We start from the raw sequence: 26,837 nt of genomic DNA on the forward strand, positions 1-26,837 counted from the left end.
ATTTTATTCAAAGTAATTTGCTAAGCAGAATTGAGGAGGCAGGGGCGTAACTACAGTATTCTTATTGACAAGGGGGCAAGAGGGGGTGCAACTGAAATAGGTCCTATTAAAGCGGTTTACACAATACATTATTAACAAAAATGTCAGCAATTAGCTGTTGCAGACAAAAGCAGTATAGCGTAAACAACCTTTTGGGTTTGGGTTGCGAACGGAAAAGTCGTATACACTCGGCTTTTTCAGCCAAATTCACCACTTATGCTGCACTATATATACCCCTCCACTTTCCCCAACACCCAGCACAGGAAGTTCAATCTCATAATTGAACCAAGCTCAAATCTAATAGCCCCGGTTATCATGCTATTCATTTGCTCATAATTTTCAATGGATTTTGATTCAGTAAGATTTAATTTGTTGTACTAAAACATTTATATACATAATTTATTGAAATATTATTTGTGACTTTTATTAAACTGAATGTTTGTGGGTTCGTCGATTTATATTAATAAATAGCATTGATATCATCAGGCCACATAAAGCCAAAACAAAAATCATAGGGAGCGCAATAGCACTGTCTAAGTAAAGATACAGGATAAGTAAAAGTTTTACGACAGATTGTGTAACCATTATATTGTGAGATCTTCCCAAAAGTTCAATAGTGACAGCATTTCAAATTTAAAGTATTTGAAAAATAAAGATGGAGTTATTAACGTATCTGTTGTTCATTGCCTGACAAAGAATGTCCAGAAAATCTTGACAATTCTTAGTGTCGTTGTAGCAGTAATCTAAAATTAATCAAAAATTCTCAGGGATGCCAAATGGAAGGAAAACTGACTCCTAGAGTTTGAAATATTATCTTCCCCTTTGAATCTTTGTTTAAAAAAAAACAAATTGTACAAAAATTACATAAAAGTTTTTCTTGTGTGAATCAGGGTATGGGGGTAAACATTTCCAGAAGGGGTTACAGTGAATACCGTCTTTACGTCTATAGTTCCTTCACAAGCAAAGGTCGTTTCCCTAGTACAGCATGATAAAACTGATAAAAAATAGAAAAAGAGAATGGGTTGGTACCGCTTATATATGTACACAAAATTTCTAAATTTTGAGCAAAATATACATATTTTGTTTAAATTCACTTTATTTTAGTCTCAGCAAACATTTCGTATAGGATGCTGATGCACAGATAAATGTCCAACAAGTAGCACTGACATCGTGTGAAATGCGGCTAATTTCAGTCACAATTTTTAGCACAATTATGTCAATTCTTTTTTGGACTTGGTTAAAACAAATCAAACAGTTCGTGGTAACGAACTGTAGTAAGGAGCGACCCGGCTCTATAGTAACCAAAACTCAAAAAAATGGAATTTTGATACCAATACCTACATCAAAAGAATCGCATTTTAATGCTGATTTTAAATATATAAGTTTCATCAAGTTTAGTCTTACCCAACAAAAGTTACGAGCCTGAGAAAATTTGCGTTATTTTAGAAAATAGGGGGAAACGCCCCCTAGAAGTCATAGAATCTTAACGAAAATCACACCATCAGATTCAGCGTATCAGAGAACCCTACTGTAGAAATTTCAAGCTCCTATCTACAAAAATGTGGAATTTTGTATTTTTTGCCAGAAGGCAGATCACGGATGCGTGTTTATTTGTTTTTTGTTTTTTTTTGTTTTTTTTTTCCCAGGGGTGATCGTATCGACCCAGTTGTCCTAGAATGTTGCAAGAGGGCTCATTCTAACGGAAATGAAAAGTTCTAGTGCCCTTTTTAAGTGACCAAAAAAATTGGAGGGCACCTAGGCCCCCTCCCACGCTAATTATTTTACCAAAGTCAACGGATCAAAATTCTGAGATAGCCATTTTATTCAGAGTAGTCGAAAAACCTTATAACTATTTCTTTGGGGACCACTTACTCCCCCACAGTCCCCATGGGAGGGGCAACAAGTTACAAACTTTGACCAATGCTTACATATAGTAATGGTTATTTGGAAGTGTACAGGCGTTTTCAGGAGGATTTTTTTGGTTGGGGGAGGGGTTGAGAAGAGGGGGATATGCTGGGGGAACTTTCCATCGATAATTTGTCATGGGGGAAGAAAATCTCCATGAAGGGAGCGCAGGATTTACTAGCATTATTTAAAAACACAATGAAAAAATAAATATGAAAAAGTTCTTTCAGCTGGAACTAAGGAACAGCATTAAAACTTAAAACAAACAGAAATTATTACCCATTTGAGGGGCTCACCTCCTCCTAATACCTTGCTCTTTACGTTAAAGTATTTTTAGTAATTTCAACTATTTATTCTACGGCTTTTGTGATTCTGGGGTCATTCTTAATGAATTGGGACAAAATTTAAGCTTTAGTGTAAAGAGCGAGGATCTGACAAGGGGGCGAACCCCCTCATATATGTAATAAAAATATGAGAATACAAAAGTTCTTTACGTAAGCTAATTTATAAGTTACGTAAATCTTTTACTAATAAAAATATTCGTAAAAAATTAAAAGTTCTAGTTGCCTTTTTAATTAACCAAAAAATCGGAGGGCAACTAGGCTTCCTCTCCCGCTCTTTTTTTCTCAAAATCATTCGATAAAAATTATGAGAAAGCCATTTAACCAAAAAAAAAAATACAAATTTCGTTTTAATTATTCCTCTGCGGAGAGCCAAAATCAAAACATGCATTGATTCAAAAACGTTCAAAATTAAATAAAAAAAACAAGTTTTTTTAACTGAAAGTAAGGAGCGACATTAAAACTTAAAACGAACAGAAATTACTTCGTATATGAAAGAGGCTGCTTCCTCATCAACACCCCGCTCTTTACGCTAAAGTTTTTTACTGTTTTAAAAAGAAGAATTGAGAGACAGAGTCAAACTTTAGCGTAAAGAGCGGGGCGTTGATGAGGAAGCAGCCTCTTTCATATACGAAGTAATTTCTGTTCGTTTTAAGTTTTAATGTCGCTCCTTACTTTCAGTTAAAAAAAACTTGTTTTTTTTTATTTAATACTTAAAAAAGCAAAATAGCAAGATGTCAGCATGGTATTATACATAGAGGCAATTCTGGATTTACGGGTAGTATTTGAATCCTGAACATAAGGAATAGGACGTCATCAGCACTTATTAGGCATTTCAATGACCCATAAGAGAATCGGAGTATTAATTAAAGACCGGAAATAAAAATTAAAACAATTAAGTGATTCCTGGAGCGGATCTCCCTCTACCAGTTTACATAACCAAACTACAACCGATTTGACCTATCTAGTTATAGTATGAACATCATTATAAAAAGTACTAAATCTTATTTTCTGCTTCAATTTCTTTATCATTCAAGAAATCATATTCACTGTATATCTACCTTCTTATTTTTCAATGATTCTATTTCTGTTCTACTTGCAGATGTAGAGGGTGTATTCATTTTCACTTTTGAAAGTTTTAAAACAAGAGAATATAATCTAGAACTGGTAGATTTTAGAAAGTAAAAGCATCTTAAATATCAGGGGAAAAATTCACCTGAGCAAATGGGGTGAAACAGGAAACATAGTACATTTTTGCAATTTTGCGACAAACTAGGCTCACATTTTTACTTGATGATAAGGTTTCAAAGGCAGTACTTTTGAAAAATATTAACGTGGAACATGTTATGAAGTCTAATGGACTCCTATTTTCTCGTTTTCCTAGTGTTAAAAACGAGCATGGATTAATAAAAAAAAAATTATCTTCTCAAAGTAAAGAGCAAATTTGACACTTAAAACGAGCAACAGTTTCAAAGCTACTAAATAAATTATATATTTTTTTTTACAAATTATAGGAGGGACAACTGCCCCCCCCCCCTCAACGACACCATTGTGAGGAGGATATTATCAAAAGACATGGCATGGAGTTTTTATGTGAACTTGGTCAAAGAAGCTACGAGTTTATTGTGGCAAATAAGTGCGCCTGAATCGGATTGCCCAGTACGTAAGTGGAACAATGCCCTTTCAAGTCATTTTGGTAAATTATTACTCTGGTAAGATCTATTGACAGTAGTGACACTTTTGAGCCTGTATTTGTGATAAAGCGACCAACCGAGGTGCCATGTCTCCCTGCCACGGCTTATACTTCTTTACTCTCAAAGTTTAATGACCTGCAACAAGTGGTTGTTAAAATGTCAGGGAAACTTGATTATTATCAGTTGAATTTTCCTCAACTACCTAAGCCTACCCCAGTAATTGACACTCAGGCGACAGTTATTGTCTCTAAAGTGTCTTCAGAGCTGTCTGATCTGATTAGACACAAAATTTTTCTCCGTCAAATAGCTGGGTATGAATTAGTTTGCATTATGAAACTTGGTAATTACAGATGGCATGTCAATATTGATAAATCCACAACTGAAAATTTTTGTATATCGGTTAAAAACTTTATTTCCAGAGCAACAGTTAAAGTACGATCCAAACGCTATTTTGGGATTCTCCAAGGTTTTTCAGTTGATGTCGACCTTTCAGTTGCTAATAGGTTGCATGGTATAAAAAGTGCAAATCGATTGGGCCAAACCATGTCAATCAAGCTGAATTTGAAAACTCCTTCACTCAGTCCGCTTATGTTAAAGAAGGAATTAAAGTTGGATATCAATTTTTTCGACTTCACGAATTTAAGAGAATACCTAAATGCTGCTTCGAATGCCAATCATACGATCACCTTCAAATTACTTGCACCAGCGATGTCCCAATATATGCCAGATGTATCGGACCACATCTTTCTATTAAGGATACTCATTGTAGCGCTGTTTCCAAGTGTGATAACTGTGGTAAAAATCATGATTCTTACAGTCTGTTCTGCCCAGTATTTAAGAAATTAATATTGCGCTCCCCCATTTTACAATGACTTTGGTGTTTTCAATAATACCGTTTAATATTAAAAGGTACTAAGGATAAGGACTTCTGGAGGCCGATCGTCCGGTGGGCTAGATTGTGTTTTTAAGCACAATCCGAATTTGGCTTCTCCTGTGACTTTTACTCGGATGAGTTTTTTGGCTGCTCGAATGGGCACTACAGTTTTCATAAATTCTTATCTACCTTATGAGGATCGTTCTGCCAGATCGATGACTAGTTATGCCACAGCATGTAACACGTTGAAGTTTTTAGAAGACAAAATACTATCATCTCTCTAGATTATATTATCATTGGTGACCTCAATACGGATGTGAATCATTTGTCAGTGAGAAGCGATTCATTGTTAGATTACCTTCCATCTTATCGTATCATACCCAAACTTCATCAGTTTCCTTACATTCACCATTCAGGCAGTAAGAGCAATATTGATCATATTATTTGCTCAGCTAGTATTACTACATTAATAGTGTCTGTACATGCTGAAGAACAAGATTTAGACCATTTCATTGATTCTTACGCTTAATATAAACCTTACAAGTGTGTGTAAAATACCCCGTCTTTCACGAAAAAAAGTAATTGGAAGAAAGCTGATTCCCCCCTCTTTGATGTAACACTAACAAACCTGTTATCTGCCATACGAGTTCCCTATCATCTGCTCCAGTGCATTGCACCAGCGAATTACAAAAAGGACTTGGATTGCTTAAACATAATTAAATGTCTAAAAGGCGCTGAGGCAGATGCTGTGCGCTTGCAACGTGCCCACCATCTTTTTGGCATGACCATTACTCGTCTATTTTTTCTATTGTTAATTACCGTGTGCATTCTTTTTATACTTATTCCCTTTCTGCTATTTTTAGTACCCCCCCCCCCTATCTCAACGCCTTTGTATTCCCATTTCTCTTTCGTCCGTAGTTGAAGCAATTAAGAAACTTAAATCAGATAATGTTGATAATGATGGTATATCTAGATTTTACCTTTTATTAGATTTCCTCCCCTCCCCCCTTATCGATGGTATACACCAGCTTTTTAAGACGTGTCTTTGTACTTCTAGTGTATCGAAGAGTTTTTTGTGTGGTACTGTTTCTTCAATTTTTAAGAGGGGGAAATCTCCTTTACATTGCTCTTCTTACCGACCTATTACTGTCTCTTGCACTTTTAGTAAAGTTATTGAACGTATACTACTAGCTCTTGTGACTAATACTATGCTTGAGGGATATACTCAGTTTGAATTTCGGCCCGGAGTAGGTTGTAAGCATGCGCATCGTGTATTATCTTCTTCGCTCCTTGAAAACTCTCCTTTGGGAAAGAGTATCTATCTTTGTGCTTTCAATCTAATTAAAGCTTTCGATAGCGTATGTCATAGTCAGCTTTTTTCTGCTCTTCACGGTTGTGATGTTAATCTATCGGTTATAATGCTTCTTCGTTACTGGTACTCTAATTCTTTTCTTCAGCTGAAATCAGCGCCAGCTACTATTATTGAAGTGAAAAGACGTTTAAGGCAAGGTGGGATTTTATCTCCGACCCTACTCAAAGTTTGTATTTCAGGAGTTATGGCAAAGATATCGGCTACCTGTCTCTCTGTTTTTTTTAATGTTTCATATCTTGCCTATACTGATGAGATGCTTCTTATAAGCCGTAATAAAACTGGTCTATTTAACATGGTTTCTCGTGTTGCTACTTCTTTTTCAGATATAGAACTTTCTCTCAATGTTGATAAATGTGAATTTCTTTCCTTTAGCAAAAATTCTAGTACTCCTATTCGTTGTGGTGGGTTTACTATCCCTCTCGTATCTTCTCTTCGATGGCTTGGTATTTCTATTACTACTACTCTTCCTAGCTTACGCCAGTGCTCAGTCTTCGATATTAATAAAAAAAATCCAACTAGGATATGCTAAGATTGTTGCCAATAGAGGTAAATTTAATAAACCTGCGTCGGCTAAAGGATTTAAATAGAATTCGGGTTAATTATTTTAGATTTTGTAAATTTATGTTGTTTCTTCCTCCTTTGACAGATAATCGGGTTCTTATTTACAAATTTCTTGTTCCTAACATTATAGTAAAATTGGAAGTAGTACACAGAAAGGTTTCAAATACTGTTTGTATCCGTATTTCTCCGCACCACCGCCTTATCAATTTGTTTTCAGTCGTAAGTTATTTTTCCTTTTGTTTGTTTGTTTATTTTTTGTTTTCCCTCTTTTGTTACTCCCCGTTTTTTTGTATTAAGAGTCAGTCAAAATTTAAATAACAACAATAAAGACAGCTTGCGTCCATGTTTCTCTACATTACTGCGTTATTAGACTCTGCAAGTTGTGAATTTTTTCTTCTTCTCTGATCTCCTCCTTTTATGTTTTTTCTCATTTGTTTTTGTATCTTTTATTTTTTATGTTCTACTCTGTATCTAGTTTCCATGTGATTTCTATTTTGATTTGCATTATATTTCTATATGTTTTTCTTTGTGTTACTCCAAGTTTTCTGCCTTTGTATAGAGTGTGGGTCAAAAATATATAACAACTTTAATAAATAATAATAATAAATTTGTAAACTAATTTTAATTAATAAACAATAATAATAAGTCAACTCCTGTGCAGCATGGGCCCCTTCGAAGACCTAAAAACAAAATTTTTGTATTTCTTCCAGATTTAAGAGGAAAAATTCCGAAAAATTTAAGGCCAAAATTCCAAATTCTGATTTAGGCAGTTTACGAGATATTCGATTTTTTATTGAATTACCGAAAATTTTGTTAGCATGAATAATTTAGGCACGCAACTAGACCGGGACAGTTCCAGTTGCAATCCGACTCATTATTGGGAGAGAGGGAGGGAGTTTTCTAAATTCTTTTCATTCGCACATCTACCATATATACCTGTCAGAACTCAACTAAATTCGACCTAAATTAAGAGTACGAGTCCGAGTTCGCTATCTAGGTGCATATGAAAAGTATAAGGCGGTATGAGTATGTATGACTATGGGTGGTAGTATGAGTGGTATGAGTATGAGAGCGGTAAAAGTATGAAAAGGCGGGAGTCATCAAATTATTTTCATGACAACATATACCAGAATGGTCTGTCAGATTCCGATTACATCGGTTGATTTAAAACGAGGATTCCCTAAGTGCCATTTTGAGGGCCCAGACACAACCGTCTGCAGAGAATGGAGGAATAAGCTCATTTTTTACTCTGCTTTTTAGGATTCACAATCGAAGCTACCTATGTTGAGAAAGGAGGGAGGCTCCTAGATACACGATATCTACAAAAAGGTTCAGTCAGGTATCGACCAGTATTGGTGGTAACTAAAAGTATTTGCGTCAGGTGTTCGTTCTTTTTCCATAACCTATCCACAGCTTCTGGGAGAGGATAAAGCAGAACTGTAAATTAAGGTCATCAAGACTTTTTGTGGAACCCGTCTTCAGATCTCAACTACATTTAAGGGCTTGTATCCTAATTAAATCTTTTGAGCCGTATTCGATGGAAGACAGGGTGAGGGGTCCATAAATTCTTGTGCTCAACCCTCCTAGAAGAAGGGGACGCCGGACCTCGGCCAAAATTGACGAAAGGTGAAGGATAGTGTCCTAGTTTTAGGTGGATTTATGTGTCCCGACACAGTCAGACCACCGCGGGAAGAGGAGGAGAAAACATTTTTTTCGCCAAAAACCCAAACAGACAAAACTATGCTTAATTCTTCAATGAGTAGCATCAACTGCTCCTCCTTCTCTTCCGAGAAGGTGGGCACTCATTCACTTTTTTTGTAATCATTTGAGAACTTACTCAAAAACTAGCAAAAAAATGAAATTTCCAAATATCTATACAAAGATGCAATAAAAGTTAAAAAAAAAACGTCAAAATGACTATTGTACTAGTTCCAGGTAAACAAAATATAAATAATTCTTTACTTTTGACTTCAAGTCAAAACCAAAGCTGCCTTTAAGGGTGTTAAAAAGAGAAACAATAAAAAGGGGTGTAATTGAAGGGTTCTAACTTAGGGACTTATGTTTTGACGAATTTTTATTATTGAATCCTCTAATATCAAATTTTACGTTCTAGGCTGGAGCATATGGGTTATTTTTTACGTTTTTATTTTACTTTTTTAACTGTGATGTTTGCACTTCTGAACTAAGAAGGTTGTTCAGCTTTCTTCTTCCACAAACCACTCTAATTTATAATTGCGAGATTACATGAAAATAAGATATGCCGAGAGGAGCCGCAATCTATAAAATCGATGGCAGAATCTTTCTATCTCATTTCTAGACACTAAATTCTATTTTACAGGAGCAATGTCAACTATAACCAAAATCAGGGCTAACTCTAGGCCACCAACCTTTAATATTTTATCAAGTTCTAGCTCGAAATCTGAATTCAAAATTCTATCTGCTTCATCCATAATCAAATATTTTAAAGTTCTCAGGCTAAAACCCTTTGTGTTCTCCAAGTGATCCACTAGACGTCCAGGTGTAGCAATAATTATATGAGGTTTCTTTGCCAGTGTCAAACCTTGTTGTACCATATCCATACCACCAACTATCACAACAGTCTTTACACCAATACTTGTACCTAAAATCAAAAATTACATAGGCGATTCAGTATTATTACTTACTAATTTTGTTTGTTTGACATTAGTAAGTCAGTAGGTTACTGAGGCACTCGAGATCTAGCTACGCGAGTGGCTTCAAAATATTTAACTCGCTGTTGTTGGTTTGATGATCAACAAAAGCAATCGATCCGATCACCTTCCATGTTTTGAAACTACAGAACCTTTTCAGGGTAAACACGAAAATATATACCCGTTTTCTTTTTTAACTTCAAAATTCTTTCCTCCATAACCGCAGCGAAAGAAACCTTTGGAAATGCTTCCATGTCGCCTCATTCCGGCCCCAACATCGAAGTACGCACTCAAAACACCTGAGTCATTTGAGCTTGATAGCATCATTTGATATAGTTGGGCGCTACTAGTTGTATTTCAAATGTTATGATACTGGCATGTTCAGGTCGTCTCTTTTTTAACATGTATCACTAGTAGTAACAGTAGTAACTAGTAGCAGTAACTGGTAACTAGTAATAGTAGTAGTAGTAACTAGTAGTAACAGTAGTAAAAGATGTAACATCATAAAAAAATATATATACAGAAGTTTGGACTGGCGGCCTTATTTCTTCCATTTTTTTCCTTATTTAACAATTTTAACCTTAAAACAGCCTTGGAATTGGTATATTGGATTTATTTATTAATGACAGAATACTAATATTTGAAATAAATTTACAGTATTGCAGAGAATAGTTAATGCAGAAACGCACCGTCGAAAAAATTTTATATATCATCACATATTTGTCTATCACATTTTGTGTACCACAGATATACATCACAGACTTACAAACGGAACCAGTAAAAAAAAAACAAAAAAAAAACTGAAGTCCTAACACTCTATCAGACCCAAAATAACTGTAACGTAGAGTAACAGTAAACAGACCCAACAGACCCAAAGTAACAGTAAACACACCCAACTAACAGTAAACAGACCCAACAGCCCCAAAGTAACAGTAAACAGACCCAACAAACCCAAAGTAACAGTAAACAGACCCAAGTAACAGTAATCAGACCCAACAGACCCCAAGTAACAGTAAACAGACCCAAAGTAACAAAGATCCAAAGTATTCAAAGTAACTGGCGGATAGAGTCCAAAAAGAAAATTTATTCAAATTTCTATTTTATTCAACCTACAATCTGATCGACAACAAAATGTCTAGAATTTGCTGGTGTTTGCTATTGAGTTAAAACATACAGTAAGGATCCTTTTTAATTAGATTTAGCTAAATTTGTTCCCGGAAAAAGACTCCTCGTTCTTCAAGGACAAAAATAGATGTGTTTTATCTTTTTGGGCATATATCCTTACATTTAAGGAATATCCTTTTGAGTCTACAGAACTAAGAACCAATCAAGTACTTTGACACGAAGGTTCCTAAAAAATGTCGAAAGTGGAGTGGGTCCAAAGATTCCTGTAGCTGCAGAAATCAGATATAGCTCCACCAATACCAACAGTAAACCAAATCTGGACTTTAACTAGAAGGTTATATTTAACAATAAACACGTCTGGTGTAACAAATATTTCATGGTTTTTTAATACATTCGAAAGAAGACGATTTAGTTTTAGGCACTCAATATCGTAACCTTAAATTTAGTATGTAATTTTCATGACTTGTTCTGCTTCATTGCAGGAACTTCCATGAGCAAGTAATATTTAATCCCCTAAATTATCATGAATCTTAGTAACTACAAGGTATTTAAGGATGGGAATTATTTAACAGCTTAACATTTAATGGAGCACAAAATTAAGATTAAGCAAATAAAGAGTTTTTGAGAATTCCAAAGGGCCGTATGGTAACATGAGAGCCACCTACTACTACTGTTGCTACTAATGATAACTCATTTTGGCACTAAGCCACCAGAGACCGATGCAACTGCACTTGCGCCTCCCCCCTCATCACAGCCTCATTTCTTCTCATAAAGCTCCTACTCCATTTAATCTTTACTTATGGCGTTTTCCCAGTTCATTCAACAAAGGTCCCTCTTCTCAGCTGGTCTAAGATACATTGCCAAGAAGTATAATTGGTGACTGCCTGTCATCCGTAAAACGATCTAACCAGATTCCTAAACTTTTATACACATCTTTTTAACTATTAATAATCTCAGTATGAATAAAAAATTATGGAAAAGAAAATCATTAAACTGAAAATTTGTGAAGCTTCTTGATTTTTTTTTTCTTCTTACAGCTGTAACTCCATACAACTCAATAAGGAAAGAAACGAGACATTGGCAATAACAAATGGGATTTAGGGAGTATAGATTCCCTAAAATTTGGAAGACATATGCACAGTAAACTATTTAATTGCTTAAATATGACACCTCGGATGAGAATAAAAATTTTATTGGTATTTTATTGGATTTAAGGATAGAGTCAGTAGTATTTTTTAGTGCCCATAGGTATAATCCTTAGAAGGGAAATGTGATCAGACGATTTTATTCTACGGAGGATGGTTGGGGCAAAAAAATATTAAATTTTCAAACCTCAATCTTCTCACTTGTGGAGTTTTTTTTATCCTTTTTAGGGTAGGGGGAGGGTGAAAGGATGGAAACCAGCCTCTACTAATCGGAATTTTTGGTTTGAATTTATTTAGTTTTTATTTTACAGAATTTCTTTTGCAAATTTTTTGGATTCATTTTATTTTTTCCCACACTTTATTTGGTTCGATCACTTCATGAGTTTCTGGCTTTATCATCTCTTTTCTTTTATCCAATAATTTTCCTCCTTTCTCTGAGTCTCTTTTTTCTCTCTCTATCCCTCTATTACCATCTTTCTTCTCTAGCTCTCTTTATGCTCAAGTCATGTTTTACATCATTCTCCTTCATAACAGGAGTTTCTGGGGTGTTAACGTTACAGTTGCCACGAATTTCGCAACAATTTCATCGGCATAAATTGGTTAATTGCAACAAAAACACTCATTTAGGTCCGAATAGCTTACAGTAACCATAAGAGAAAGAGAAAGAGAGAGAGAAAGAGAGAGATAGAAAGAGAGAGAGAAAGAGAGAGAGAGAGAGAGAGAGAGAGAGAGAGAGAGAGAGAGAGAGAGAGAAGGGGGGCTATAAGCATAAGAAAGAGAGATAAAAGAGACTGGAAAATGACAAGGTGTCAACAGACTGAAACAAGAGCTAAGAGCTCATATGGCACTTGTGACGAGGCGAGAAGAGCTAAGAGCCAAGAGATCATATGGTATGAGCTCTAACAAAATTCTATGAATCAATAGATTGATTTAAAAAGGAAAATAAGAGGCTTAATGCCGGTCAAGATTTAAAATAAGAGCTCTGAGTCACAAAGTCCTTCTAAATATCAAAATTCATTAAGATCCGATCACCCACTCGTAAGTCATAAATACCTAATTTTTTCTAATTTTCCCTCTCCCTTTTGCCCCCCAGATGGTCGAATCTGGGAAAACGACTTTATCAAGTCAAATTGTGCAGCTCCCTGACACGCCTACCAATTTTCATCGCCCTAGCTCGTCCAGAAGCACCGAACTCGCCAAATCACTGAACCCCTCCCCCCAACTCCCCCAAAGAGAGCGAATTCAGTACGATTCTGTCAATCACGTATCAAGGACATTTGTTTATTCTATCCACCAAGCTTCATCCCGATTCCTACACTCCGTGTCTTTCCAAGATTTCCCCCTCCAAATCCCCACAATGTCAAAAGATCTGGTCGGGATTTGAAATAAGAGCTCTGAGACATGAATTCCTTCTAAAAATCAAATTTCATTACGATCCGATCATCTATTCGTAAGATATAAATACTCCAATTTTCATGTTTTCCAAGAATTCCGGTTCCCCCCTCCAACTCCCCCGAATGTCACAGGATCTGGTCGGAATTTGAAATTAGAACTTTAAAGCACAAGATCCTTCTAAATATCAAATTTCATTAAGATCTGGTCACCCTTTCGTAAGTTACAAATACCTCAATTTTCAAAATTACCCCCCACCCAATTCCACCAAAGAGAGCAGATCCGGTCCAGTTATGTCAGTCACGTATCTTAGACAGCTTTCTATTCTTCCCATCCAGTTTCATCCTGATCTCACCGCTTTAAGTATTTTCTAAGATTTCCGGTCCCCCCAACTGCCCCCCCCCCATTACGCTTGATCCGGTTGAGATTTAAAATAAGATATCGGAGTTACGAGGTCCTTCTAAATATGAAGTTTCATGAAGATCCGATCACTCCTTCGTAAGTTAAAAATATGTCATTTTTCTTATTTTCAGAATTACCCCCCCCCCCCCCGCAATTGAGCGGATCCGTTCCAATTATGTAAATCACGTATGCAAGACTTCTGCTTATTTTTCCAACCAAGTTTCATCCCAATCCCTCCAATCTATTCGTTTCCAATCATTTTAGGTTTCCCCACCCCAAACTTCCCCCAACGTCACCAGATCCGGTCAGGATTTAGAATAAGAACTTTGAGACACGATATCCTTCTAAAAATCAAATTTCATGGAGATCCAATCACACGTTCGTAAGTTAAAAATACCTCATTTTTTCTAATTTTTCAGAATTAACCCCCCCCCCCAACTACCCCAAAGAGAGCGGGTCCGTTCTGGTTATGACAATCATGTATCTAGGACTCGTGTTTTTTTCCACCAAGTTTCATCCCGATCCCTCCACTCTAAGTGTTTTCCAATTTTTAGATTTCTCCCTCCCAACAACCCCCCCCCCAATGTCACCAGATCCGGTCGGGTTTAAAATAAGAGCTCTGAGCCACGATATCCTTCTAAATATCAAATTTCATTGAGATCCGATCACCCGTTCGTAAGTTAAAAATACCTCTTTTTTTCAGAACTTCCCCCCCCCCCCCAACTACCCAAAAGAGAGCGGATCCGTTCTGTTTATGTCAATCATCTATCTAGGACTTGTGTTTATTTTTCCCACCATGTTTCATCCCGATCCCTCCACTCTAAGTGTTTTCCAAGTTTTAGGTTTCCCCCTCCCAACTCCCCGCCCCCATCACCAGATCCGGTCGGGATTTAAAATAAGAGCTCTAAGACACGATATCCTTCTAAACATCAAATTTCATTGAGATCCAATCACCCGTTCGTAAGTTGAAAATACCTCATTTTTCTAATTTTTAAGAATTACTCCCCCCCCCCAACTACCCCAAAGAGAGCAAATCAGTTCCGATTATGTCAATCATGTATCTGGGACTTGCGCTTATTTTTCCCATCAAGTTTCATCCCGATCCCTCCACTCTAAGTGTTTTCCAAGATTTTAGGTTTCCCCCCTCCAACTCCCCCCAATGTCATCAGACCCAGTCGGGATTTAAAATAAGAGCTCTGAGACACAATATCATTCCAAACATCAAATTTCATTAAGATCCAATCACCCGCTCATAAGTTAAAAATACTTCATTTTTTCTATTTTTTCCGAATTAACCGGCCCCTACTCCCCCCCCCCCCAGATGGTCAAATCGGGAAAACGAATCGGGGAAAACTCGGGGAAAACTATTTCTAATTTAATCTGCTCCGGTCCCTGATACGCTTGCCAAATTTCATCGTCCTAGCTTACCTGGAAGTGCCTAAAGTAGCAAAACCGGGACTTTAGGTTTTCCCCCTCCAACTCCCCCCAATGTCATCAGATCCGGTCGGGATTTAAAATAAGAGCTTTGAGACACAATATCATTCCAAACATCAAATTTCATTAAGATTCAATCACCCGCTGATAAGTTAAAAATACTTCATTTTTTCTATTTTTTGCGAATTAACCGGGCCCCCACTCCCCCCCCCCCCCCAGATGGTCAAATCGGGAAAACGACTGTTTCTAATTTAATCTGGTCCGGTCCCTGATACGCTTGCCAAATTTCATCGTCCTAGCTTACCTGGAAGTGCCTAAAGTAGCAAAACCGGGACCGACAGACAGACGGACAGACCGACAGACCGACAGAATTGGCGACTGCTATATGTCACTTGGTTAATACCAAGTGCCATAAAAAAAATGAAAGTGTGTTTCCCAAATAAACAGAAAGACAATCCTGGAAAAATAGACACAGCTTAAAAATAACATACACAAACATTTGCTCCCGAGAAAAGAACAACGATTTTTTTTTGTCAATAGAAGCACAAACATGTGTTTCCAAAAACTACTAGCTTCTATTAGTGAAAAGGTTCCCCTCCCCGCCCTACCCTCTATCTTACGGTAACACAGTAGAATAATGCTCTGTTTAGCGAACCAGGACCTGGTGCTCCATTCCAGCTACCTCAACGCTGGGCGAAAGACTTGCTACCTTTCTTTGTAAAAAGACCATGCAACCAAAACGTTGATTTGACGCCCTGTGTGTCACCAATGGCTCTCGCTGATCTTTATCCTATCCTTATCTCCTCCATGAGACATAATAGACCTCATTACTTGTTCTTGCTCCGGGGCTCCTGGATTTAAATCTCAAAGAAGAAAAATTAAGCCTCTATTATCAGTTTTGTAAAGAGAAAAAAAATATACATTACCCAATGCCTTTATTTGTTCATCAATTTGAAATGCTAATTCTCTCGTCGGTGTTAAGATGAGGCCAAATAATCGCTGAGGGTTATCCAATAGCGCTTGAAGCATGGGCAATGCAAAAGCACCAGTTTTTCCCGATCCAGTTTCTGCAAGCCCAATTACATCTTTACCTAAGAGAGACAACAGCAAAGTAAATACATGCAATGAGAACAGGAGAATAGGAAGAATAGGAGAACAGACGGACACAGGCCTTGGCTCTGGGAAAGTTATCAGTTTTTTGGAGGGGGCGGGGTCTTCAAAAATATCTTTAGGGTCGACACAGTAGCAAGAATAATGGCTTGTTTAAATCTATTTGCATTTCCAAGTAAAAATAGAATTTTCGTAAATACGACCCCTGTCAAATCCTGCTCTTTATGTGCAAGTTGAAGTTTTTATCAAAATGCTTTGTTATTTACATCTATCGTTTCCTATTCAAAAATATTGATAATTCTGGTCTCAAGCTATACCCTAAGTCTCAAAACTGTTATAATTTGACTAACATAGGAGCACAGACAGACACACCCTCTAGCTGCAAAATAAGATTAACAGAGTATTTTTCAGGGGGATGTCTTCAGACAAATTTCGAGGAAAGTCCTTCATATCGATCTTGTGGGGTAATGAATCCCCTGATATTCCCTCCCTTCGCATATCAGGCCACAGACTCAAAATCAGAGGTAATTAGATGGTTAATCAAACAGCAATTCTGATGCTAGTGAACGTGTATTTTCAAGTCATAACAGATTCTTTTTTTTTGAGTTTTCATGCATTTCACTTGTATTACTGTAAATAAAGGAACAAAAATAATCATAGAGACTTAATACCTTACACAACTGAGTAAAGAATAGGATAAAATATATGATTTTTTTCAGTAGCATGATATTTTTTGACATTTTTAATAATATTTTTTTCAATAGCAAATATAGACGACCACATACATTAACTTGGTAAACATTATCCAGTAATTAAACAGCTTAATTCGGCATACATCTTTACTATCGTTCATTCTTATCCATAGTATTCAGGTAATTAGAACAGGGCTGTATCCAGGGAGGTAACCGGTTTAAATACTTAACGTATGCACTTAATAATAAGAAGAAGGAAATGGTATCTAAGGATACAGCATAGAAAACATGAAAGGAACTTTGTCAAAATGTTTAAAAAAATCAAATGTTCAAAAAGACCAAGCTGAAAAAATAACCCTTAAATAGTTACTATCAAGTAGAAAGGAACTAACAAATCAGAATCTCGGATTCAGAAAATCAGAGGTTTACATAGAATAACTATAAAAATGTACCTGATTTACAAAATGATTCCAATGTTTGTCTTAGGCTACCATCAATTATGCATTCCATTTATGGAATGCATAATTATGCATTTCCATTTTACATAATTATACATAATGCCATTATGCATTTCCATTCATTATTTACGTCATTCGTTTACATTTTTTGTAAGCTTCTGATTAAATATGCAAATTTTCCTACAATACCAAATGTAAATCCATTATTTCTTATTAGAGATTTCAACCATGTCTAAATGATCATTAATGCACATATTTACAGATTTTAAATAGGAAGTTTTACCAACTTTTAACTAAATTTAAATTTCAGGAAGTGGCAGCTTGCTGAGGCACTGGCCAAGTCCCTGGGTCATATGGATCCCAATCCCAAAAAAATTAGAACTTAAAATTCAAATTCTTAATGCCAAAAACATCATTTATTTGCATTTTTTGTAAGCTTCTGACTAAATATGCAAATTTTCCTACAATACCAAATATAAATCCATTATTTCTTATTAGAGATTTCAACCATGTCTAAATGATCATTAATGCACATATTTACAGATTTTAAATAGGAAGTTTTACCAACTTTTAACTAAATTTAAATTTCAGGAAATGGCAGTTTGCTGAGGCACTGGCCAAGTCCCTGGGTCATATGGATCCCAATCCCAAAAAAATTAGAACTTAAAATTCAAATTCTTGATGCCAAAAACATCATTTATTTGCATTTTTTGTAAGCTTCTGACTAAATATGCAAATTATCCCGCAATACCAAATGTATATCCATTATTTCTTATCAGAGATTTCAACCATGTCTAAATGATCATTATTGCACATATTTACAAATTTTAAATTGGAAGTTTTAACAACTTCTAACTAAATTTAAATGTCAGGAAATGGCAGGTTACTGAGGCCCTGTCCAAGTCCCTGGGTCATGTGGATCCCAATCCCAAAAAAAATAGAACTTAAAATTCAAATCCTTGATGCCAAAAACAAGGCTCGTAACAGATTTCTTTTTTATTGGCTTCAAACTCATATGGCACGTAGACTAGGCCAAAATGATATCAATGAAGATAACAAAATTTCAAAGAAAGTTGTAACAGTTTATGACACACAGAATTTGATTTTTCTTTTCTTTTTTTTTACTTCAATAGTAAAAGAATTGATTTTACTATAGTACAAAAATGATTTTTGTTTTACTTCAATAAAGTGTAAATGCCACTCTGGATTTGAGGGGTGGTAACCTTGAACAGGAGATGTTCAAGACAGCGGTCGGACACTGACTAGCCACCCAGGCACTTTGGCGAATGGGGAAATCCCACCAAATAACACCATGGTTATTGTAGGGTGGTCGGCAGCTGGTGCCATTCAATATAACTTTCTTGGCCAGGCGAAACCATCACAGCAGAGTCCTATTGTGGCTTGAATTGGCAGTCCTATTGTGGCTTGAACAAAATGAGGCTTGAATTCCAATACAACTTTATTCCAGTTTGTTTTAGACTTAAATATCACTTTTTACTTTTCCTTGACAAACTTTTTTTTAACCTTTTTGCCATTAATCATATGAAATTTAAATACCTTGCAATGCCACTGGAATGGACTCAATTTGAATTTTTGTAGGATTTTTCCATTTTAGCTGTTCACATGCTTCACATAATGTATCTACAATCCCCTAAAATAGAGAAGAATTAATGACCATCTCAAATTACAGCCAAACACGGTAGATAAATGTGGCAGAAGAATAACAGATCAAATGCGTGAAAATGTCTGTCTCCAAAGAATCTTAAAACTAATATTCAAAAAATGACCTATTACCTCTTATAATACAATATCATTTGCCAAATTTCATGGCAATACTTTGGTCAGAGTTGTTCAAAGGGGGTGGGCCAACCAAGAAGCTACCCTCATCATTGTCCCTGGGGGGGGCATGGCTGGGGGGTTGACTAACTTGATCAAATCCTTCCCTTTGATTCGGCTTACTTTGCTTATATTTTAGTTGCGAAGTGGGTGTTGTGGTTAATTCTTTCCTGGGCGCCACCAACCCTGGGAACAACTCTGATTTTGACCATGCCTTTCAGAAAGATTACCAAATAATGCCCTAGAGAAATGTTCAGTGGCAACCATCAGGGCTGAGGAGGCATTATATTTGGGACACTCTCCGTCACACGAGTCCATCTTCCAACTTTTAATATGGTGCCGGAAATAAACTGAGAGGATATTTTGGTATCTGTGGGAATTAGAAAAACTCGTCTCCAAGTTGAAACATTGAGTGTCTCTCGTGGTACCCAAGGTTAAAACATCAATTGAACTAAAATCAAGTAGTTGTGGGAATGCATCAACTCAGGGCTAATCAAACAATTCGTGGTAACAAACTCTAGTAAGGAATGACACAGCTCAATAGTAACCGAAACTCTAAAAAACGAAATTATACCAATATGTACATCAGAAGAATCGGATTTTTATGTTAATTTTATTAAATATGTAAGTTTCATCAAGTTTAGTGTTACCCATCAAAATTTATGAAGGAGGAAACATCCTCTAAAGGTCTTTAAATTTCAATGAAAATCACACTATCAGTTTCAGTGTATCAGAGAACGCTACTGTAGAGGTTTCAAACTCTTATCTGCAAAAATGTGAAATTTTGTATTTTTTGCCAGAGGCGTGATCACGGGGGCGTGTTTATTTGTTTTTTTGTTTGCTTTTTTCCCAGGGGCAATCGTATCGACCCAGTGGTCATAGAATATCGCAAGAGGGTTCATTTTAACAGAAATCAAAAATTCTAGTCCCCTTTTTAAGAGACCCAAAAATTGGAAGGCAACTAGTTTTTACCTCCCATGCTCATTTTTCCCCAAATCACCGGAGCAAAATTGTGTGATAGCCATTTTGTTCAATATAATCAAAAAATCTAATAACTATGTCTTTGAGGACGACTTAATTCCTCACAGTCCTCAGTGGAAGGGCTGCAAGTTATGAACTTTCCCCATTGTCAAAGAGTTCGTGGTAACGAACTGTAGTAAGGAGCGACCCGGCTCAATAGTAACCGAAACTTTAAAAGATGGAATTTTGATACCAATAGTTACATCAAAAGAATCGAATTTTAATACTGATTTTAAATACATAAGTTTCATCAAGGTCATTTATACCCATCAAAAGTTACGAGCCTGAGAAAATTTGCCTCATTTTAAAAAATAGGGGGAAACACCCCCTAAAAGTGATACAATATTAACGAAAAGCACACCATCAGATTCAGCGTATCAGAGAACCTTATTGTAGAAGTTTCAAGCTCCTATCTACAAAAATGTGGAATTTCGCATTTTTTGCCAGAAGACAGATCACGGATGCGTGTTTATTTGTTTTTTTGTTTGTTTTTTTCCCAGGGGTGATCGTATCGACCCAGTGGTCCTAGAATGTCGTGAGAGGACTCACTCTAACGGAAATTAAAAGTTCTAGCGGCCTTTCTAAGTGACCAAAAAAATTGGGGGGCACCTAGGCCCCCTCCCACGCTCATTTTTTCCCAAAAGTCACCGGATCAAAATTCTGAAATAGCCATTTTATTCACCATAGTCGAAAAACCTAATAACTATGTGTTAAGGGACGACTTACTCCCCCGCAGTCCCCGTGGGAGGGGCTGCAAGTTACAAACTTTGACCAGTGTTTACACATAGTAATGGTTACTGGGAAGTGTACAGACGTTTTCAAGGGGATTTTTTTTTGTTTAGGGGAGAGATTTGAGGGGGGGTACGTGGGAGGATATTTCCATGGAGAAGCTTGTCATGGGGGAAGAGAATTTCAATGAAGGGGGCGCAGGATTTTCTAGCATTATTTGAAAAAAACAATGAAAAAACAAATATGAAAAGTTTTTTCTACTGAAAGTAAGGAGCAGCATTAAAACTTTGAACGAACAAAAAATGTTACGCATATGAGGGGCTTACCTCCTCGTTATACCTTACTTAAATAATGACGAAGACCACACTGTCTTTCCATAATACAACAACAAAAGAGAGAATAATGAGGACTTTTTCCCAAGACAGTGAACCAACAAAACCTATTTGAATATTTCGGCCCTATATCTAAGGGCCGTCTTCAGCAAAGAAAGAATAAAAACAATAAAACACTTACAATAAAAGTTCTCAGTTAAAAATCCATTTTTTAATTCAGTTAAAAATTCAGTTAAAAATCCATTTTTAACTGAGAACTTTTATTGTAAGTGTTTTATTGTTTTAATTTTTTCTTTGCTAAAGACGGCCCTTAGATATAGGGCCGAAATATTCAAATAGGTTTTGTTGGTTCACTGTCTTGGGAAAAAAGTCCTCATTATTTTCTCTTTTGCTGTTGTATTATACCTCACTCTTTACGCTAAAGTAATTTTAGTAATTTTAACTATTTATTCTACGGCCTTTGTGATTCAGAGCTCATTCTTGAGGAATTGGGACAAAATTTAAGCTTTAGGGTAAAGAGCGAGGTATCGACGAGGGTTGAACCCCCTCATACACGCAATAAAAACATACGAATATAGAAGTTCGTTACGTAAATTAGTTCGTAAGTTACGTATATTTTTACCAATGAAAACGTTTGTAAAAAATTAAAAGTTCCAATTGCTTTTTTAAGTCATCAAAAAATTGGAGGGCAACTAGGCCTCCTCCCTCGCTCCTTTTTCCCCAAAATCTTCCGATTAATTGCAATTAATTAATATGCAAATTTCGTTTTAATTATTTATGTGCGGAGAGCCAAGATCAAAACATGCATTAATTCAAAAACGTCCGGAAATTAACTAACAAAAAACAAGTTTTTTTAAATGAAAGTAAGGAGCAACATTAAAACTTAAAACGAACAGAAATTACTCCGTATATGAAAGGGGCTTTTTCTCCTCAGCGCCCCGCTCTTTACGCTAAAGTTTCTTACTGTTTTAAAAATAGAGTTAAGAGAAAGAGTCAAACTTTAGCGTAAAGAGCGAGGCGTTGAGGGGGGAAAGCCCCTTTGATATACGGAGTAATTTCTGTTCGTTTTAAGTTTTTATGTTGCTCCTTACTTTCATTTAAAAAAACTGGGTTTTTTTTATTTATTTATATATAGTATTGGTTATTGGGAAGTATACTGACGTTTTCAGGGGGGATTTTTTCTGGTGGAAGAGGGGTTGGAGGAAGGGGGTTACATGAAAGGGTCTTTCCATGGGGGAAGAGAATTACAATGAAGGAGGCGCAGGATTTTCCAGCGTTATTTAAAAAATCAGTGAGAAATTAAATTAAAAAAAAAAATTTGACTGAAAGTAAGGAGCAACATTAAAGCTTGAAACGAACATAAATTATTTGGTATGCGAGGGGGTTGGTCCCTCGTCAATACCTATCTCTTTACGCTAAAGTATTTTAGTAATTTCAAAAGAGCTATGTATTCTAATTAAACGGTCTTTGTGATTCAGGGGTAATTCTTAAAGAATTGGAACAAAATTCAAATTTTAGTGTAAAGAGCGAGGCATTGACCAGGGGGCAGACCCCCTCATATACGTAATAACAATATACGAATATAGAAGTTCGTTACGTAAGTTGACTTGTCAATTACATATATTTATTACTAATTAAAACGATCGTAAATAAAATTAAAAGTTCTAATGGCCTTTTTAAGTAATCAAAGAAATTGGAGGGCACCTAGGCCCCCTCTTCACCCCTTTTTTCTCAAAATCGCCCAATCAAACTTTGAGAAAGCCATTTAGCTAAAAAAAAAGAAGCAAGATTAATATGCAAATTTCGTTTGTATTATTCATGTACGGTGAGCCAAAATCAAAACCTGCATTAATTCAAAAACGTTCAGAAATTAAATATAAAATTTTTTTTAACAGAAAGTAAGGAGCGAGATTAAAGCAAAAATTATTCCGTACATGAAAGGGGCTGTCCTCTCCTCAACGCTCAAAACTCTACTTTTTAAAACAATAAATACTTTAGCGTAAAGAGCGGGGCGTTGAGGAGGGGATAGTTCCTTTCATATACGGAATAATTTCTGTTCGTTTCGAGTTTTAATGTCGCTCCTTACTTTCAGTTTAGAAAAACTTTTTTTTTGTTTTTTTTTTAATCGTAGAAAAAGCCAAGACAGATAGTCCGAGTGATAATGATAATGGGATAATTTTTTTAAGATATTGTCTTTGTTGCAACTCTGTCCAAAAATGGGCTATAACTGCATGTTTTAGATCTAATGATGACAAAGTACTGGGCATAATGGGTAATAGCAAAAAGGAAGGTATGATGTTACAATGGGGAGTTTCTCTTCCCACTCCTATCTCCTGGAAGACCAAAAGTATTAAAATCATAGGACTTTGTAATAAGAGAAAATGTTTCACTTTTTTGGCAAGACTAAACCTTTTGGTCTGAAGTATTGGTGGCCGAAGAATATTTTTTAGGAAAAAACAACAGACTTCCGAAACGATAAAAATCACAGTTTTTAAGGAGGTGGACTTTCCTCTTCGCTTCTTTAAGGTAGAGCAGTGTCAAACAGTTCGTGGCAACGAACTGTAAGTAAGGAGTGATGCAGCTCAATAGTAACCAAAACTCTAAATGACGGAATGTTGATATTAATGGATATATCAAAAGAATTGGCTTGTTATGCTTATTCCAAATATATGAAATTATTTATGTTTAGTGTTACCCATCAAAAGCTTCAAGCCTGAGAAAAAAGGCATAATTTTCGAAAAAGGGGTGAAACACCCCATAAAAGTCAAGGAATCTTAATGAAAACCATACCATAAGGTTCAGCGTATTCGACGATCCTGTTGTAGAAGTTTCAAGCTCCCATATATAAAAATTTGGAATTTTGTATTTTTACCAGAAGAAAGATCATGGATGTGTGTTTTTTTTAAGGGGTGATTGCATCAAACTAATATCCCTGGAATATCGAGAAAGGGCTCATTCACACTCCAAAAAGATAGGAAGGCAACAATCCCACCCCCTTTTTCTCCTCAAAGTTTTCTGATCAAAATGTTGATATAGTCATTTTGTTCAGCATAGTTGAGAAGCCCAGTAACTATAACTTTGGGGATAACATGACCCCCCCACAGCCCATGGAGAAAGGTCTCTAAGTCGTGAAATTAGACCATTGTTTACGCATAGTATTTCTTATCGGGAAGTATAAGGACATTTTTTTTTGGGGGGGGGGTGAATTTTCTGCTGGGGTATTTTCCATGAGGATAATTTTCCAGGGGGCAAGCTTTCCAAGGGAAATTTTACGCTTGGGGAGTTTGCTAAAATTTCTATACGAAATTATTTTTTACTTGTCTTACTTTATCTTTGCCGACTCAATTTTACATCTGGAGATGTTAAGGCGAACCGGGTTACAGTTTTCTAGAGTATCTTTCCGCAGGAGGAGAGATTTTCCACGGGAGAAATTCTCCATGGGGGAATCTCCCACAGGATGAGTTTTTCAGAGGGATTTTTTTGCAGGAGCTACTTTCTACTGGGGGACATATGGGAGGGGGGGGGGAGATTTCCAGCATGATTTAAAAACCATCAGAAATTAATCGTTTTCAGATTAAAGTGTGTAAAGAAAAAATTTCAGCCAGAATTGTCTGCAAGAAATTTTCCAGAGGGAATTTTCAGCTAGAATGGAATTGTCGAGGGAAATTTTCTTAGGGGTGAGGGGGGAGGTATCTTACGGGGAAAGAACTTTCCACGGGCGTATTTTCAGTGGGGGGATAAAAATTTTCATGGACAGGTAGCTGAATTTCCTGGCATTATTTAAAAACTATCAGAAATTAAATTTTAAAAAAAAGTGTTTTTCAACTGAAAGTAAGGAGCAATATCGAAACTTAAAACAAACAGAAATTTTTATGTATATGAGGGAGTTGCCTCCTCCTCAAAACCCCGCTCTTTCCGCTATAGTTTTTGAGAATTTTTTTTTTTTTTAAAGGTTATTATTCTAATTAAATGGCCCTTTTGCTTCAGGAGTCATTCTTAAAGAATTGGGACAAAAACTCAAACTATATCATAAAGAGCAAGATATTGAAATGAGGAGGGGGTAATCCCCCTCATATACGTAATAATTTATGTTAGTTTTAAGTTTAGATGTTGCTCTTTATTTTCAGTTCGAAAAAGTTTTTTTTTTAATTTATTTTGTAGGTATAAATCGTATTTTGATTATGTTGCGTTTTAAAATAAACTTCATAATCTGTTTATTCAGTCAATTTGGCCTATTGCAACAAAGTTGTTACATTTTGTAGCTCAGGTCAAACTTGGATCTTTCCTTATAATTTTTAAAGTCCAGCTATGCCTATTAAAATACATTTAAATGTTGAAGTGAACTAAAACATCAAGAGACTATAGAAAATTTAGAGCCACTGGCCTAGTTTTCATTCATTGATTTAATTTGATCTATATCTCTTCCTTAGTTATTGCTTATCAATGAATGTGTACCGTCTTAAAAAGTTTTGAGAAAAACAAAGCAATTTCCAGCTTTTGCAACTAGGCTCACTAAATTATCTGGAAAGAAAGAAACAAATCCAAGTTAATACGTCTTAAAAATTCTCTAAGTAGGCTACACAATCATGTTGGTTGGACGAAATTGGGAAGATTGCATAATTTGGTTGCATTCATCAAACATGAAAGGATTTTGGACTAACAACTCAGACTAGGGTTTTTTTTTTTTTTCAATAGCAACTATAAAAAAGGAATAATTAGGTCTGAAAATAATATTTTCTTTATGATGATAGCAATCAAATTTCTAAATTATTTGTATAGTGATATGTAGTCCAGAAAATTGTTTTTCTGGGAATTACTATACACAGTAACAGTCCCAGATCAGCAAAGATTCCTGTCAACATTATGCAATAATGTTTCTTATTCTTGGGTTTCTGGGATGCTTTTAGAAGGACAGGAATCAAGGTTAAAAAAAAAGTGGATGTTGATTGTATATGAAAATTTACAACATACATGATAAAAATTTCCCAAGAGAATGGCATTATTGGCCCTAGTAAAAAAAAAAAATCAGACAATTAATAAAAGGATTTATGAGAAAAACATGTAAAATACAGTAAAGAATTTTTTAGAGTGTTTCAATATTTTTGGTTTATATTTCGGCTTATTGTTTCATGTGTCCTTGGCAGAGTCCATTGAGCCAGATAGTATTTTTTTCCCGTTGTATATCTTGCATTGTTAAGAGAGGTAAGGATCCCAGTGCTTGCTCTAATTACCGTCCTATCACTGCGTCTTGTTTTGTTAGTAAACTATTTGAATATGTGCTGCTACTGGCCATTAACATCAAGTGTGATTTTACACCCTTCCAGCTTGGTTTAGAAAAGGTATGGGCTGCGTTCAAGCTCACCATATTGTGGGTTGGCTAATGAAACAAGCTGTTGCTCAAAAAAGTCCCCTACATTGTTTTACTGTTAATATATCCAGTACTTTTGACAATGTAATTCATTCAGATGCTTTGTTTTCTCTAGCAGCGTCTGGCGTTAACTTTTCTGTTGTTTCTGTGCTTAAGTATTGGTATGGTAATTCTTCAGTTGGGGTGAAGTGGAACGGTATTGTAGGGGAGCATATTCCTGTTAAAAAGGCGTTAGGCAAGGTGCAGTGCTATCTTTGATCATATTTGAGAGTCTTTTAGCTTTGTGTCTCCAACGTCTTCAACCGTCACATTTTACAATAAAAGCTTAGGCATTAGTCA

The 26,837-nt window shown here is 36.0% G+C and overlaps 1 protein-coding gene across 1 annotated transcript in view; it reads right to left on the bottom strand.

Moving 5' to 3' along the window:
- LOC136039240 (probable ATP-dependent RNA helicase DDX47) overlaps positions 1–26,837 on the bottom strand; it is a 54,517-nt gene that overhangs the window by 17,929 nt on the left and 9,751 nt on the right. The window contains exons 2-4 of the mRNA XM_065722792.1: positions 18,771–18,864; positions 15,880–16,044; positions 9,174–9,406 (exon numbers count right to left, since the gene is read on the bottom strand). Coding sequence (XP_065578864.1) covers positions 9,174–9,406; positions 15,880–16,044; positions 18,771–18,864 — 492 coding nt within the window. The remainder of the gene's footprint in view (positions 1–9,173; positions 9,407–15,879; positions 16,045–18,770; positions 18,865–26,837) is intronic.

The sequence above is a fragment of the Artemia franciscana genome, chromosome 19 (assembly GCF_032884065.1).
Source record: "Artemia franciscana chromosome 19, ASM3288406v1, whole genome shotgun sequence".
Taxonomy (NCBI): domain Eukaryota; kingdom Metazoa; phylum Arthropoda; class Branchiopoda; order Anostraca; family Artemiidae; genus Artemia; species Artemia franciscana.